This window comes from Papio anubis, chromosome 16 (assembly GCF_008728515.1).
Source record: "Papio anubis isolate 15944 chromosome 16, Panubis1.0, whole genome shotgun sequence".
Taxonomy (NCBI): Eukaryota; Metazoa; Chordata; class Mammalia; order Primates; family Cercopithecidae; genus Papio; species Papio anubis.
Genome location: NC_044991.1, coordinates 64,024,917 through 64,041,447, shown reverse-complemented (window position 1 = coordinate 64,041,447; position 16,531 = coordinate 64,024,917). Strand labels below are relative to the sequence as shown.

At 51.6% G+C, this 16,531-nt stretch overlaps 1 protein-coding gene across 4 annotated transcripts in view; it reads left to right on the top strand.

Moving 5' to 3' along the window:
* Positions 1-16,531, top strand: part of SOGA1 (suppressor of glucose, autophagy associated 1) — an 89,123-nt gene that overhangs the window by 14,661 nt on the left and 57,931 nt on the right. For all 4 annotated transcript variants that reach the window (XR_001891901.3, XR_001891900.3, XM_021921079.2 and 1 more), the window contains exon 2: positions 9,748-9,972. Coding sequence is in view for 2 of the 4 variants with exons in the window: in XM_021921079.2 (XP_021776771.2) it covers positions 9,748-9,972 (225 nt within the window). In the remaining 2 variants the exon portion in view is untranslated. The remainder of the gene's footprint in view (positions 1-9,747; positions 9,973-16,531) is intronic.

The window sequence follows — 16,531 nt, the reverse complement described above, 5'->3', positions numbered from 1 at the left end:
ACTCAAAAAAAAAAAAAAAAAGGAAACCAACTCTATTGAAATACAGTTATTAAAGTATTTTTAAATTACAACATAGTAATATATGTGCTTATTAACTCATAAATTCTGATGACAGATCTAACTAGCATAATTTCAAACTACTGATGAATGTAAATAATATTTTGACATTTTTGCAGCAACTGTTATATGATATGAAAATATTGGCCGGGGGCGGTGGCTCAAGCCTGTAATCTCAGCACTTTAGAGGCCGACATGATCAATGAGGTCAGGAGAGATCGAGACCACCCTGGCTAACACAGTGAAACCCGCCTCTACAAAAATACAAAACTGGCTGGGTTAGTGGCGGTGCGTGTGCCTGTAGTCCCAGCTACTGGGAGGCTGAGGCCGAGAATGGCATGCGGAACTCCAGGATAGCGTGAGCTTGCAGCTGAGATCCGCCACTGCACTCCAGCCCGGGCGATGAGTGAGACTCCACCTCAAAAATTGTGATTTTTGTAAAAGTCAGGCTATCATATAATGATGGTTTGTTTATAGGCCCAGAATGAATAAATGCTACATTTACTTTAGAGAGGTCACCAAAAGAAAGAGGGAGAGATCGTTCATGGACTCCCTGAGTTCTGGTTCCAAAGAAAGATCTTTTTGAGACGGAGTCTGTTTGTCGTCAGCTTCAGGCTGAGTGTGTAGGCTTGATCTCAGCTCACTACAAACTCCTCAGCCTCCGGTTCCCGCCATTCTCCTGCCTCAGCCTCCCGAAAAGTAGCTGGGACTACAGGCTACGCCGCCCACTGCCTCGGGCTGCTGTTAAGTTTTTGTATTTTTATAGAGACGGGCTTTACCGTGTTATTAGATGGTCTGATCTTTGATCTGTGATCCGCCACGGCTCAGGTGTTACTGGCTTGATACCGCCAGCCTCGCCGCCCAAAGAAAGATCTTTGAGGCCGGCTGTGGCTCAAGCCCTGTAATCCCAGCACTTTGGGAGGCCGAGACGGGCGATCACGAGGTCAGAGATCGAGACCATCCAGCTAACACGGTGAGCCCTGTTCTCACTAAAATACAAAGAAAAATTAGCCGGCTAGGTGGCGGCTTGTAGTCCCAGCTAAAGGTAGGGAGAGGCTGAGGCAGGACATGCGGAACTGGGGCGGAGCCAGGCAGTGAGCTGAGATCGCCACTGCACTCCAGGCTTGAGCCACCGCGCCCGGCCCAAAGAAAGATCTTGAAGTCAGTGGTTGGAGTTTGAGTGCTGATTGGAGGTCTCACCCCCTCCCCCTGCCCGTTTGCATGTGCTTGGGCATGACCCACCTTCCCAGTGCTTCTCTGAAGTTCTTCATCTGTAGAACATGGATGATGGTTCCTGTCTCTCCTCACTGGGGGGGTTTCAGTGAGGATCTGTGGGATGATTCAGCTGGAATGTCTTTGTAAACGGTGAAGCCCTCTGCTGCTGTGCAAGATCTTGCTATTATTAGCAGTAGTGTGAGCTCATGTTTGGCCGTCTGGCCCAGCCGGGACCAAGAGGCTCTTCCTGGACAATTCTCCCAGGATTCTTGGGAATCAGTCCATCGAGGGGAGCAGGTTTGCCTCTGAGAGGCTGCTTCCTGCAGGCTGAGCTCGTGGTTTGGCAGGGGGTGGACAGAGATGCACTTTGTGGGCAGGGAGTGGGTGGGTGAGCAGGAGGTTCCCTGTGCAGACAGACCCTGCCTACCCTCCTTGGGTGGCATAGAGATCTGAGACTAGTTCTGATCTGCCCAGGCTCTCCCTCTTTTATTTTTAGAGACAGGGGTCTCACTCTGTCACCCAGCCTGGAGTGCAGTGGTGCAGTCATGGCTCACAGCAGCCTGGAACTCCTGGGCTCAAGTGATCCTCCTGCCTCAGCCTCCTGAGTCCTGGGGATTACAGGCACATGCCCAGCTACATTTTTAAAATTTTTTATTTTTTTGTAGAGACGGAGACTCACTGCGTTGCCAAGGCTGGTCTTGAACTTCTGTCTTCCTAACTCTCTGCAGCTGACCTGGAGTTGTGGACTGGGCAGGACAGAAGCTATATTCAATTTTTTTTTTGGGGGGGTCAGACTCTCTCTGTGTCACTCAGGCTGGAGTGTAGTGGCGCAATCCTTACTTATTGCAGCCTCAACCTCCCAAACTCAAGTGATCCTCCTGTTGCAGGCTCCTGAGTATCTGAGGCTACAGGTGCGCACCACCATGCCTGGCTAATTTTTAAATTTTTTTGTAGAGATGGGGTCTCGCTATGTTGTCCAGGCTGGTCTTGAACTCCTGAGCTCAAGGGATCCTCCCTCTTTGGCCCCCCAAAGTGTTGCAATTACACGCGTGAGCCACCACGCCTGGCCCCATACTCATTCTTTAATTCCTACATCTACCCATAGACAGTGACGGTACCTGCTCTGTACCACGGCCTGCCCTGGGTGATGCTGGGGACTAGACACAAACCAGCCCCAGCCCTTCTCCCTAGCTCTTGGGGAAGACTGACATGAAAACAGACAAATACAACCTAAAACTACCAGCACAACGGACCATAGATTTCAGAGTGTAGGGTTTGAATCAGATTGCGGGGAGGAAATGTTCTGGAAGGATGAGGTAGTCGGGAGTCAGCCTGGCAAAGGCCGTTCTATCAGAGGGAATAGCTGAACAGTCTGGAAGAGCACAGTTATGACGCACTGACCCAGGGCCACGTGGCTGGTATGGAATCCAGCACCGCAGGTCCCTTGCTCAAGCAGCTCTGCGAAGCTTCTGAGCCTCGTCTTCTCATCTGCAAAATAGGAACATTTTCAGCACCTACCTCACAGGGTTGGTAAGAGGATTAAACTGTCAACCGATAATACACGTACTGCCTGTGCTGGGGCCTGGTAATTAGTGAGCCTCCTAATAGGTGGTAGCCATGTTTCGTTTGTTGAAACAGTCTGTCTCTGTCGCCCAGGCTCAAGTGTAGTGGTGCGATCTCAGCTCACTGCAACCTCTGCCTCTGGGGTTCAAGCGATTCTCCTGCCTCAGTCTCCCGAGTAGCTGGGATTACAGGCACCCGCCACCACACCTGGCTAATTTTTTTGTGTTTTTTTGTAGAGATGGGGTTTCACCATGTTGGTCAGGCTAGTCTCGAACTCCTGAACTTAGGTAATCCATCCACCTCGGCCTCCCAAATTGCTGGGATTACAGGCATGAGCTGCCGTGCCCGGCCAGTGGTAGCCATTTTTAAAGTCACAGCCTATTTGGATGCTGGAGGGCCGGGGTAAGGCAGGAGTAGGGAGGAGACCAGGGGCTGGCTCAGGGCCCAGTAAGGGGACTTGGACCTGAAGCAGAAGCTGGTGAGAACTGGTGGAAGAGATAGAAAGCCGTCTACCTTCTTCAGATTTCTCCAAAAACAGCTATTAACTGTGTAATCAGAGCAAAAAAGCATTCTCTAGAAAGGGAAGCACTGCCTATCCTGGCAGCAGTGTGGGTGCCCTGGTCTCCCATCCTCCTCCATGCTCCTATTCCCCGTTTCCAGTCCAGCTAAAAAGTCTGGGTTAGCTTCAAGAGTAGCCTTTAAGGTGAAGAGGTCAACTTGAAGGAGGTGGCCAGGCCGTGGTGGGGCTGAGGGTCAGGGGTCCCAGGGCTCTGAGGTGGGCACTGCCAGGCACTGTGTCCTTTTGTTGTCTGGCAGAGGATGAGGCTTGGGGTTTCCCGGGTGGTGTTGAGGGGATTTTTTTTTTTTTTTGAGACAGAGTCTCGCTCTGTTGCCCAGGCCGGAGTGCAATGGCGTGATCTCGGCTCACTGCAACCTCTGCCTCCCAGGTTCAAGCAATTCTCTTGCCTCAGCCTCCCAAACAGCTGGGATTACAGGCGTGAGCCACCCCACCTGGCTAAGTTTTGTATTTTTAGTAGAGACAAGGTTTCACCATGTCTACAACCTTGTTCTATAGCCACAAGGCCTACTGAGTCCAGTGGAGCTGGGCCTCTCCCTCCCCATTTCCACACAGTTAGGGGGTCTGGGAGCTGGGAGAGGCTCTTCAGAACCACTGAGCTGTCTGTGAAGGAGCTGGGAAGCCTGTGCTCCTCACCCCCACCTCCCAGGGCCTCCCACCCCCAGCTCCTTCAGTTGATCTGTCACTGGAGAGCTCTCCTGGGATGGGGGCCCAGACTGCGTGACCGCAGAGCCCCAGAGCATTCTTAGGCTCCCTGAGGACTGTGAACCTCTGGAGCAGAACAAGGGCCCGCCCTCTGGGTCCCCTCCCCAAGCTCCAGCAGCCTCTCTCCTAGCCCCACCTGGGGCCTCGAAAGCTCAGCGCCCCTGCCTAAGTCCTGCATTCGCCAGCCTCTCCCGCCCACGTCCCTGCAGACCCAGCCTGGGGCCACAAGCCTGCCTTTGTCAGCTCACCCTCTCACGTGGGGCCGTGCCAGCAGGGGCTGACGGGCATTCTGCCTGCAGCTGGGACTAGCCCCCCGAGAGGCCTAGGCCCCCCTGGAGAGATGGAACTGGCGTGAATGCAACATCTTGCGCTGTCACAAATTGACTGTGGTGAAGGGCAGGCCCTGGGGAGACAGCTGCTCATGTGAGAACTATCATTCATTCATTCACTTATTCAAAGGATGCTTTGAGATCCTGCTCTGTGTCAGGCCCTGGCTTGGGGACTTGTCCTCAGAGATCTGACTCTTGCCCTTTTAGCAGGGGGGGAAAAAAGGCTAGAAGGAAATGCCCTTCATTAGAATCCCTTGGGGGGCTCACCCTAGGAGTTTCTGATTCAGCAAGTCTGGGTTGGGACATGAGAATTTCTCACAAATTTACCAGTGATGCTGATGCTACTGGTCCAGGAACTGTACTTTGAGAGCCACTGTGATTCAGGTATTGGAATTATGCACGGATTATATTTTCTTTCTCTTTTCTTTCTTTTTTTTTTTTTTTTCTGAGACAGAATCTCGCTCTGTCGCCTAGAGTGGAGTACAGTGGTATGATCTCAGCTCACTGCAACCTCCGTCTCCTGGGTTCAAGCAATTCTCCTGCCTCAATAGCTGGGATTACAGGCACCTGCCACCACGCCTGGCTAATTTTGTATTTTTAGTAGAGACAGGGTTTCACCAAGTTGCCCAGGCTGGTCTCAAACTCCTGACCTCAAATGGTCCGCCCGCCTTGGCCTCCCCAAAGTGCTGGGATTACAGGCGTGAGCCACTGCACCTGGCCTGTTTTCTCTATTTTCACAACTGTCTCTATGATCATGTTTTACTTTTTTTGTTTTTTTAGAGACAGGTTCTTGCTCTGTTGCCCAGGCTGGAGTGCAGTGGTACAATCATAGTTCAGCGTAACCCCAACCTCCTGGGCTCAAACAATCCTCCCACCCCAGCCTCCCAAATAGCTGGGGCCACAGGTGTACTACCAGGCCAGGTAATCCATTCGCCTCAGCCTCCCAAAGTGCTGGGATTACAGGCGTGAGCCACTGCACCTGGCCAGTGATAGCCATTTTTAAAGTCACGGCCTGTTTGGATGTAATATATTACTATTGTTGTTGTTGTTATTTTTTGTAGAGATGAGGTCTCACTATGTTACCCAGGCTGATCTTGAACTCCTGGGCTCAAGTGATCCTCCTGCCTCAGCTTCTCAGAGTGCTGGGGTTACAGGGGTGAGCCATTGTGCCCTGCCAATGCTTTATTTTATTTTATTTTACTTTGCTTTTTTTCCAAGACAGAGTCTCGCTCTGTTGCTCAGGCTGGAGTGCAGTTGCATGATCTCAGCTCACTGCAACCTCCGCCTCCCGGGTTCAAGCAGTTCTCCTGCCTCAGCCTCCTGAGTAGCTAGGATTACAGGCGTGCACCACCACAACCAGATAATTTTTGTATTTTTAGTAGAGATGGGGGTTCACCATGTTGGCCAGGCTGGTCTCAAACTTCTGACCTCGTGATCTGCCGGTCTTGGCATCCCAAAGTGCTGGGATTACAGGCGTGAGCCATCGCCTCCAGCCTGCCCTGTTTTATAAATAAGAAAATCAGTTATTTAAAAGATTAAAAAAGTGATTCCAAAAATGACTCTAGCGCTGTGGGTGTCATCTTATGTGAGAGACGTCACCTCCCATGATCTGAATGTCGTGCATCTGTTAATGGTAGCCCAGCATCATAAGGTTGTGTGCATTTCCCCTTGGTTCAGCCTGAGCTTGAGGTCCACTTAGACCCTCCTATTCTTTCCATCACCATATCCTGTCATTTTAACTTTCTAGAGAGAATAAGTGAGGTGCTGGTGATCGGCATGGCTAGGATTTGAACACAGATCCATCTGGAGGCTGGCCTAGTCTGGATTTAGCCGACTGGCTTGCACTTCCTGAGTTCTCTTTCCTTCATGCTTCCTTCATCAGCTGCCTGAAACAGCGCGTGGATCCTTCACTTCCTCATTTTTTAACTGGTGTGATCATTTACTGTTCCACTTCCTCCTTTCCACTCTGTTCTGTCCACATGGTGTGCTGGTGGGGTGGTGAGTCTGTGTGTCTATGAGGATGGGGGTGGGGGGTGCCTGGCCGAGTGACTGTTCCTCTGCAGCCCCAGGAGTCAAACCGATGGGCAGGAAAACCTCCCAAGCTTCTGAGAACTAGCCTGGAGGGTAGGGCTCCCTAACCCCGACCCTGAATTGAATCCATCTAGCCTTAGGGGGCGGAGGCAACCCCAGCCATACCCCCTTCCTCACAGGGAGCCATCTTACCAGGCTGACCATTGGAAGAGCAGAGCTGTCCTTGCCCTCTGGGCAGGCAGGAGTGAAGAGAGAGACCCCCATGTTTGTTCCTTTCCCAGGCGCAAGGTCAGATCCCCCCTTCCTCCCAGCCCCAGCGGGGGTATAGTGAGGGGTGCTCGGACAGAAGCCAGAGGTGTCCCTCTGATGGGAGCAGAGTGGATGCTCCCTCCTCCCAGTGGCAGCATGAGGAGGGAGGACTACAAGACCCCACTTCCCAGTCCCTTCCTTTCCGTTTCCTTTGGGGAAAGGCAGGTAGGGAGGGCTGAGGAATCCGGCTCTCCAGATCTGCCCTCTCTAGGACCCACAGAGGCCTTTTTGCCCCTTGGACCTCCCAACCCCTGCTTCCATCACTGCCATCCTCGGTGCTTCCCCTGGCTCCTCAGGGATGCCTTTAGCAGTTCATTCATCCCTGGTGACTCTGTTTCTCTTTTTTTATTTTTTGAGACAGAGTCTGGCTCTGCTGCCCAGGCTGGAGTGCAGTGGTATGATCTTGTCTCACTGCCACCTCTGCCTCCCAGGTTCCAACGATTCTCCTGCCTCAGCCTCCCGAGTAGCTGGGACTACAGGCGCCCACCACCACGCCCGGCTAATTTTTGTATTTTTAGTAGAGACAGGGTTTCACCATGTTGGCCAGGCTGGTCTTGAATTCCTGGCCTCAGGCGATCTGACTGCCTTGGCCTCCCAAAGTGCCGGGATTAGAGGCGTGAGCCACTGCACCTGGCCAGTTTCCCTTCTTAGTATACAATCTTATTTAAATTATTTGGTCACACTAAGGGTAAGTATTATTCCCATTTGTGACTGGGTTTGCACATTTGTATGAGACATAATAATTATGCATTTCTTCTGAGTAATTCTTCTTCCCTCCCCCTTTACACTTAGTATCTAATGATTGTTGCACATTGGTATGTCTTTTTGTTGTTTTTTACCTAACTAAACATGCATGCACTCATTCAGTTAATATTTGTTGGGAGCCTACTGCCTGCTAGGCCAAATGGGATGGCCTCCAGGCACTCATGGTTTGGCTGGGAGACAAACTATTAAACATAGAATTGCAGATTTGCTAATAATGATTATAAAGGAGAAGTGAGGAACAGCTGGAAGCTGATGACAGCGGTAGCAGAAGCTGCCTTGAGGAAGTGAGGTCATACTGTTACCCTCTCTGCTTAAAATGCAAACCCAGGCCAGGCATGGTGGCTCATGCCTGTAATCCCAGCACTTTGGGATGCTGAGCTGGGCAGATTGCTTGAGCTCAGGAATTCATGACCAGCCTGGGCAACATGGCAAAACCCTGTCTCTACACACACACACACACACACACACACACACACACACTCTCTCTCTCTCTCTCTCTCTCTAGCGGGATGTGGGGTTGTGTGCCTTTGGTCCCAACTACTTGGGAGACTAAGGTGGGAGGGTGGCTTGAGCCTGTCTTTATAGCACTTAAGAGCATCTGAGGTTTTTTTATTTTTATTTCTTTCTTGGAGATAGGGTCTCACTCTGTCGCCCAGGCTGGAGTGCAATGGTACAATCTCGGCTCACTGCAACCTCTGCCTCCTGGGTTCAAGTGATTCTCATGCCTCAACCTCCCGAGTAACTAGGATTACAGACACACACCACCATGCTTGGCTCTTTTTTTTTTTTTTTTTTGGTGTTTTTAGTAGAGACAGGGTTTCACCATGTTGGCCAGGCTGGTCTCAAACTCCTGACCTCAAATGATCCACCCGCCTTGGCCTCCCAAAGTGCTGAGATTACAGGTGTGAGCCACTGAGCCCAGCCAGGTGTTTTTTGTTATTATTATTATTTGCTGGTTTACTGTGTATCTTTCTGGTGAAACTTGGGGCTCCATACAGAATATATAGAAGGGGTTGGACCCACTGTCCCTCCCTACCGCTGCACTTAGCACAGGGCCTAGTACTTACATAGCTGATGCTCATCCATATTTTTTTCTTTTTTTTTTTTTGAGATGGAGTCTTGCTCTGTCACCCAGGCTGGGGTGCAGTGGCGATCTCGGCTCACTGCAAGCTCCGCCTCCTGCATTCATGCCATTCTCCTGCTTTAGCCTCCTGAGTAGCTGGGATTACAGGGGCCCACCACCAGGCCCGGCAATTGTTTTGTATTTTTAGTAGAGATGGGGTTTCATCGTGTTAGTCGGGATGGTCTCGATCTCCTGACCTCGCAATCTGTGATCTGCCTGCCTCGGCCTCCCAAAGTGCTGGGATTACAGGCATGAGCCACCGTGCCCGGCTTCATCCATGTTTCTTAAATGGCATCTCCTGCTTCCCCAGTGTGTTCCTGTTGCTTCTGTAACAAATCACTACAAATTTAGTGGCTTAAAAGACCACCAGGTTGGGTGCGGTGGCTCACACCTGTAATGAATCCCAGCACTTTGGGAGGCCAAGGCAGGCAGATCGCTTGAGGTCAGGAGTTCAAGACCAGCCTGGCCAACATGGCGAAACCCCATCTCCACTAAAAATATAAAAAGTCAGCTGGGTATGGTGGTGGGCAATTGTAATCCTAACTACTTGGGAGGCTGAGGCAGGGAGAATCGCTTGAAGTAGGGAGGAGGAGGTTGCAGTGAGCTGAGATCGCGCTATTACACTCCAGCCTGGGCAACAGAGTGAGACTCTGTCTCAAAGAAAAAGAACACCAGATTATTATCCTCTGATCCTGGAGGTGTCAAGGTTTGGGCAGGATTGCATTTTTGGGGAAGACTCCAGGGCAAAATCCTTTTCCTTGCATTCTAGAGGCACCCCCTTCCTCCATCATCACAGCCCCTTTCTTCAGCATCAAAGCATCTCACTCCAGCCTCTGCTTCTGTTTCCCTGTCTTGGGATCCTTAATTTACTCATATTTGCAAAGTCCCTTTTGCCACGTAAGGTAACATTCACAGATTCTGGGAATGTGGACATGGACATCTTTGGAGGTCTGTCATTCAGCCTGCCACATCCAGGTCCCCCACTGTGCTTCGTTCAGCACTGGGTGTGGTCAGCACTCAGGCCTCCTAGCTGACTGTGGGCCCAGTAACCTGACCCTTCCTTCCCTCCACAGGACGAGATTGAGGAGCTGCGGGCCGAGATGTTGGAGATGCGAGACGTCTATATGGAGGAGGACGTGTATCAGCTGCAGGAGCTGCGACAGCAGTTGGACCAGGCCAGCAAGACCTGCCGCATCCTGCAATACCGGCTGCGCAAAGCCGAGCGCCGCAGTCTCCGTGCTGCCCAGACTGGCCAGGTGGACGGCGAGCTTATCCGTGGTCTGGAGCAGGATGTCAAGGTCAGCGTGGGCCCGGGTGCCCTTGTTACTGGATGAGACCACAAGTCTAAGTGAGGCCCAGGTTGGCCTTGCATGTCACTTCCGTGTGTCCGTGGCCAAGTTCTACTACCTCTCTGGGCCTCAGTTTCCTCATCTAAGTAGGAATTCCTGGTGAATCCACAGGGCTTCTATCAAGGGTGCCCCAAAATGATATTATAACATGAATCCTTCCTACTAGCAGCAGCTACTGTTTTTGTTTTTGTTTTTTCTTTGAGACAGAGTTTCTCTTGTTGCCCTGGCTGGAATGCAATGGTGCGATCTTGGCTCACTGCAACTTCCGCCTCCCGGGTTCAAGCGATTCTCTTGCCTCAGCCTCCCGAGTAGCTAGGATTACAGGCGCCGGCCACCACACCCAGCTAATTTTTGTATTTTTAGGTAGAGACAGGGTTTCACCATGTTGGCCAGCCTGGTCTCCAACTCCTGACCTCAGGTGATCCGCCCGCCTTGGCCTCCCAAAGTGCTGGGATTACAGGAATGAGCCACCGCGCCCGGCTGAGAAGCTACTATTTATTATCAACCACACACCTGGTGTTAGGCTCCAATTTGTCCCTGCACAGTTCCATGGAGGTTTCTTTTCCTTGTTTGTTTTTTTAGAGACAAGGTCTTGCTCTGTTGCCTAGGCATCAGGCAGTGATGTGATCATAGCTCACTGTAGCCTCCACCTCCTGGGCTCAAGGGATCCCCCCACCTCAGCCTCCTGAGTAGCTGGGACTACAGGCACACACCACCGCACCTGGCTAATTTTTCTATATGTTGTAGAGATGGGGTCTCATTATGTTGCCCAGACTGGTCTCAAACTCCTGGGCTCAAGTGATCCTCCTGCCTTGGCCTCCCAAAGTGCTGGGATTACAAGGATGAGCCATGGTGCCAGGCAGAGGTTCCTTAATTATGTTAATGAAAAGTAGTGAAGGCCTCAAGACCATCCTGGCTAACACAGTGAAACCCCGTCTCTACTAAAAATACAAAAAATTAGCCGGGCATGGTGGCAGGCACATGTAGTCCCAGCTACTCAGGAGGCTGAGGCAGGAGAATGGTGTGAACCTGGGAGGCAGAGCTTGCAGTGAGCCAAGATCGTGTCACTGAGCCAAGATCGTGTCACTGCACTCCAGCCTGGGCGACAGAGTGAGACTCGGTCTCAAAAAAAACAAAACAAAACAAAAAAAAAAGAAAGTAGTGAAGGCCTAGAGTTGGTCAAGCCTGGTTTAAATCTTGGCTCCAATATATCTGAACTTTATTATTTTGAGCAAAGTCACCTGTTTCAGTGTCCTCATCCGTAAAATGGGTTTGCAGCAATCTCTATGTCACAGGGTTCTATGAAGATTCAATGAAATAATGTGGGCTGGGCACAGTGGCTCATGCCTGTAATCCCAGCAGTTTGGGAGGCTGAGGTGGGCAGATCACCTGAGATCAGGAGTCCGAGACCAGCCTGGCCAACATGGTGAAACCCCATCTCTACTAAAAATACACAGATTAGCTGAGTGTGGTGGTTCCCGCCTGTAATCCCAGCTACTCGGGCTGAGACAGGAGAATCACTTGAACCTGTGAGGCGGAGGTTTCAGTGAGCTGATATCGCACCACTGCACTCCAGCCTAGGTGACAGAGTGAGACTCTGTCTCCCGAAAAAAAAAAAGAAAAAAGAAATAATGTGGGTAAAATGCCAGCATAAGGACTCAAAAATGTTAGCTATTATTATTATTTCCATTTTCTTGATGAGGAATCTGAGGTTCAGAGAAAGGCAATACCTGCCCAAGGTCAAGGAGCGCTCAGCGTGTTGGTGGCAGAGCCCAGGCTCATCAGCCTCCCAAGCTTCCAGCTTGGCCTCACTGCTGTCTGCTTCAGGAAGCAGGGGAAGGGTGGGTGGGACATTGGCAGGTGGGGTGTCCCCCTGCCTGTCTTCGGAAGCTCTGGTCTGGTGGTGAGAACTCCGGGGCCCCCTGCCCTCGGAACTCAGCCCAGTGTGATCCAGTGACAGGAGGAACTGGGATGGAGTCCTAGGGAGGCTTCCTGCAGGGGTGACTTGTGAGCGAAGGTCCAAGGGAGAAGTGGGCCTGAGCCAGGAAGGGGTAGAGAGGAAGGTGGCAGAAGATGGCCCCTGTGAGGACCCAGGGGAGCGGCAGGATGGGAGTCAGTCACACACTTACCTGGGGAGAAGTCCCTTCTGTTGGAAGACACTGGCAAACTCAAGCCCTAGAGCCTTTCCAGTGGAATATAAAAGAAAAACCCTCATTAAGGGACCAGGGAGAGCCAGGATTTCAGAGGCCAGCAGGGCCAGGGGAAGTAAACAGGAGTGCCTGCTCCAGGAAGCCGCTGGCGCCTCCTGTAGTCTTGTTGGTGCACAGTGGGATTGTAGTGCTATTCTACACATGAGACAACCAATGGATATGTCTCCGCCAGAGGTGGAGGCTCATGCCTGTAATCCCAGAATCCCAGCGCTTTGGGAGGCTGAAGTGGGAAGATCGCTAGAGGCCAATAGTTGGAAATCAGGCTGGGCAACATAGCAAGACCCTGTCTCTACAAAAAATAAAAAAAACTAGCAGAGGCTGGGGGTGGTGGCTCACACCTGTAATCCCAGCACTTTGGCAGGCCAAGGCGGATGGATCACCTGAAGCCAGGAGTTTAAGACCAGCCTGGCCAACATGGTGAAACCCCAGCTCTACTAAAAATACAAAATGAGCCGGGTGTGGTGGTACAGGTCTGTACTCCCCGCTACTCAGGAGACTGAGGCAGATGAATCGCTTGAACCTGGGAGGCCGAAGTTGCAGTGAGCTGAGATCACACTATTGCAATCCAGCCTGGGTGACAGAGTAAAACTCTGTCTCAAAAAAAAAAAAAAAAAAATTAGCAGGGTGTGGTGGTAAGTGCCTATAGTCCCGGCTATTCGCGAGGCCAAGGCCAGAGGATTGCTTGAGTCCTGGAGTTAAGGGTTGCAGTGAGCTATGATTGCACCACTGTACTCCAGACTGGGAGACAGAGCGAAACCTTGTCTCTCTCTAAAAGAAAAAAAAAGAATGAGTTAGTTTCCAAGTTCAAAGCGTACTTCTACTTGACAGGGCAGCTCCCGGGCATATTCAGATTCCAATCACTGGGTTGGGAGGGGTGGGGGGTGGTGAGGGAAAGCAGGAGGGAGGAGGTGGGGAGGGGGAGGGAATAGCTGGAGAAGCTCAGAGGAATCTGCGTTTGGGCCTATATAGTGGAGGATTCATGGGAGGGACACAAAAAAAATGTCAGACTTCAGAAAGATGAGGAAGGGGCGGAGGAGAGGCTGGGACCTGGAAGGAGCTGCGGGGCTGCGGTGCCTCCGTGGGTGGGGCCAGAGCAGCGGCGGGGAGGAGGGTGTGGGGAGCTGGTGTAGGGAGCGAGTGTGTGGCTCTCGGGAGTCTGGGCGGAGAGGAGGGGCCCTTTCTGTTGGGATTTGAATTAGCCAATCAGCATCCCTCTTGCCCCTTCCCTCCCTCCCCTCCCCACCCTGCAGCTGGAGCGCTGAGCTCATCTGCCGGCCTGGGACCTGAGCTGGATGGACTCCTCTGGTCACCACCCTGAGCCCCATGTGCTGGGGTCGTTCTGGGGGTTTTGGGAAGTTATCGGAATGTTGCCTTCCCTCTTGCTTGGGGGACTCCCCCGACTTGCTCTGCCCGCTCCTTGGCCCATGTCCTGACTGGCCCCTACAGCTTGGTGCCTCATTTTCCCCTTCTGTTAAATGTGGCTTTTGACCAGCTGAATCTTCAGGGCTTTTGAGCTCCAGTGGTTTTATGGAGCAGAGGGGTATTGGTGGGGTGGGGGTGGGGGGTCATGAATAAAACCACAGGCCTCAGTGCCCCCCCTCAACCCCCAGGCTCTCCCTCTGTGCTGGTCCTCACCATTGACAGGACCTACAGAACCTCGGTGGGGCCTTTGCCCAGCATGAGGAGGGTGAGGTCACGGGGTGGAGAGCCGCTGTGCCGCTTGTTTGCTGTGTGGCCTTGGGTAAGTTCCTTCACATATCTGAGCTTGTTTCCTCGTGTGGAAAATGGAAATAAAATGAGTCCCTCCCTCTAGAGGTTTTTGTGAGGATGAAATAAGTCAAGTGAAGAGAGTAATGAACACTAGGTCTGGAAATAAACATATATTGGTTATGGTTTTCTTTTTCTTTCTTTTTTTTTTTTTGAGACAGGGTCTCACTGTCACCCAGGCTGGAGTGCAGTGGTGTGATCTCGGCTCACTGCAACCTCTGCCTCCTGGGTTCCAGCAATTCTCCTACCTTAGCCTCCCAAGTAGCTGGGTTTACAGGCATGTGCCACCATGTCCAGCTAATTTTTGTATTTTTAGTAGAGATGAGGTTTCCCTATGTTGGCCAGGCTGGTCTCTAACTCCTGACCTCAGGTGATCTACCCACGTCGGCCTCCCAAAGTGCTGGGATTACAGGTGTGAGCCACCGCGCCTGGTCTGGTTGTGGTTTTCTTATTGCTCAGAAGAACTTATACTTACTGTGTATACTTACATCAGGAGGACTAGCAGTAGTAGTAGACTAGTAGGACTGGTTGGTAGTAGTAGTAGACTAGTAGTCTGGGGGCAAGGGTAGGCCAGGATCTCAGCCTCCCTGGATGGATAAAAATAACCAGGAGAGCTTGTTAACAATGCAGATTCCCAGGACCTCTCAGGAGCTGAGACTAGATACGAGGAGTTCAGGTCCAGGGAATCTGGGATCTAAATTCTTATCTAAAGTGACTCCTGTAGGAAGCCAAGGACACACCAGGAGACGACTCCTGTAGGAAGCCAAGGACGCACCAGGAGCACACCCCCTTCCTCAGATACAGATGTTGTTGGAGAAAATGTTCTGGCTTTGGGTTTAATTCCTAGGTGACCAGTGCAGGTTACCTCCCTTCTTTGAGCCTCAGTTTCCTCATCTGTAGAGTGGGGGTGACATTCCAACCCTCCTGGGGTTTGTAGGAGGATTCAGCCACACGGAGTCCAGAATACTGCCTGGCCAGGGCATGCTCTTGCTTTTTTTCTTTTTTTTGAGACAAAGCCTTGCTCTGTTACCCAGGCTGGAGTGCAGTAGCGTGATCTCGACTCACTGCAACTTCCAGCTCCCGGGTTCAGGCAATTCTCCTGCCTCAGCCTTCCAAGTAGCTGGGATTATAGGCACGCCACCATACCCAGCTAATTTTTGTATTTTTTTAGTAGAGACGGGGTTTCACCGTGTTGGCCAGTCTGGTCTCGAACTCCTGACCTCAAGTGATCCGCTGGCCTCGGCCTCCCAAAGGGCCAGAATTACACGCATGAGCCACCACACCCCTGGCCTTGTTTCTTTGTTTCTTTCTTTCTTTCTTGAAACATAGTATCGCTTTGTCACCCAGGCTGCAGTGCAGTGGCCTATCACAGCTCATGGCAGCCTTGACCTCCTGGGCTCTCAAGGGATCCTCCTGCCTCAGCCTCCCAAGTGGCTGATACTACAGGCACACACCACCATGCCCTGCTAATTTAAAAAATGTTTATAGAGATGGGAGTCTCCCTGTTTTGCTCAGTCTGATCTTGAACTCCTGGCTTCAAACAGTCCTCCTAACTTGACCTCCCAAAGTATTGGAATTACAGGCATCAGCCACCATGCCCGGCCAGGGGCTGCTCTTTTGTGAGAGCTCCCATCCCTCTCCCTGAGGATCAGGATGACAGAGGCCTATGAGCCGAGGGGCCTGATGCCTGGGGAGCAGGGACTGGAGGCTGCTAGTTGTACTTGGCAGAAGCCAGGCCCTAGTGCTGTAAACAGTGACTTCATGGCTGAGTGCATTTGTTTGTGCTTTGGGGATTTGCCCTGGTTTCCGGAAGCCACAGCTGCCGCGCCTCCCTTAGCATCTCAACCCCCCTACCTTGAGGGTAGCTGGGAGGATCAAATGAGACAGACACGTGGGGCCCTTCAAGTGCCTGACACAGTAAGCCCACTGTTGGGGTTTATTATTAATAACTTTTATTGTTGATGTTAATGTAATGTGTTTTCACGCATTGGGCCTATATGGCAGGATCAGACTGAGAGTGAGACTTTAGAGTTGATCCACTCGATTTCAAACCTTGGTTCTACAGCCTTCCTAGCTGTGTGACCTTGGGAAGTGACTTTTCCTTTCTGAGCCTCAGAATGAGGATAATAATCAAAGTGCTTCCCAATGGGATAAAAAGCACGTGGTGACCCGCCCCCCCGGGGAATGTGCTAGCTGATTCTGTAAATCAATTGTGAGGGCCGAGGGGGCCCAGGACCACTGAGGCTCACTGAGGAGCAGGGACGAGGCCAGGCCACAGCGCTCCTGCCTCCTAGTCTGGCTGCCTGGAGTTGTGTTTTTTTTTTGTTTTTTTTTTTTTCTCTGAGACAAAGTCTTGCTCTGTTGCCCAGGCTGGAGTGCAGTGGCGCCATCTCAGCTCACTGCAACCTCCGTCTCCTGGGTTTGAGCAATTCTCCTGCCTCAGCTTTCCGAGTAGCTGGGATTACAGGCATGTGCCACCACGCCTGGCTAATTTTTGTATTTAAGTAGAGACAGTAAAGACGGGATTTTAC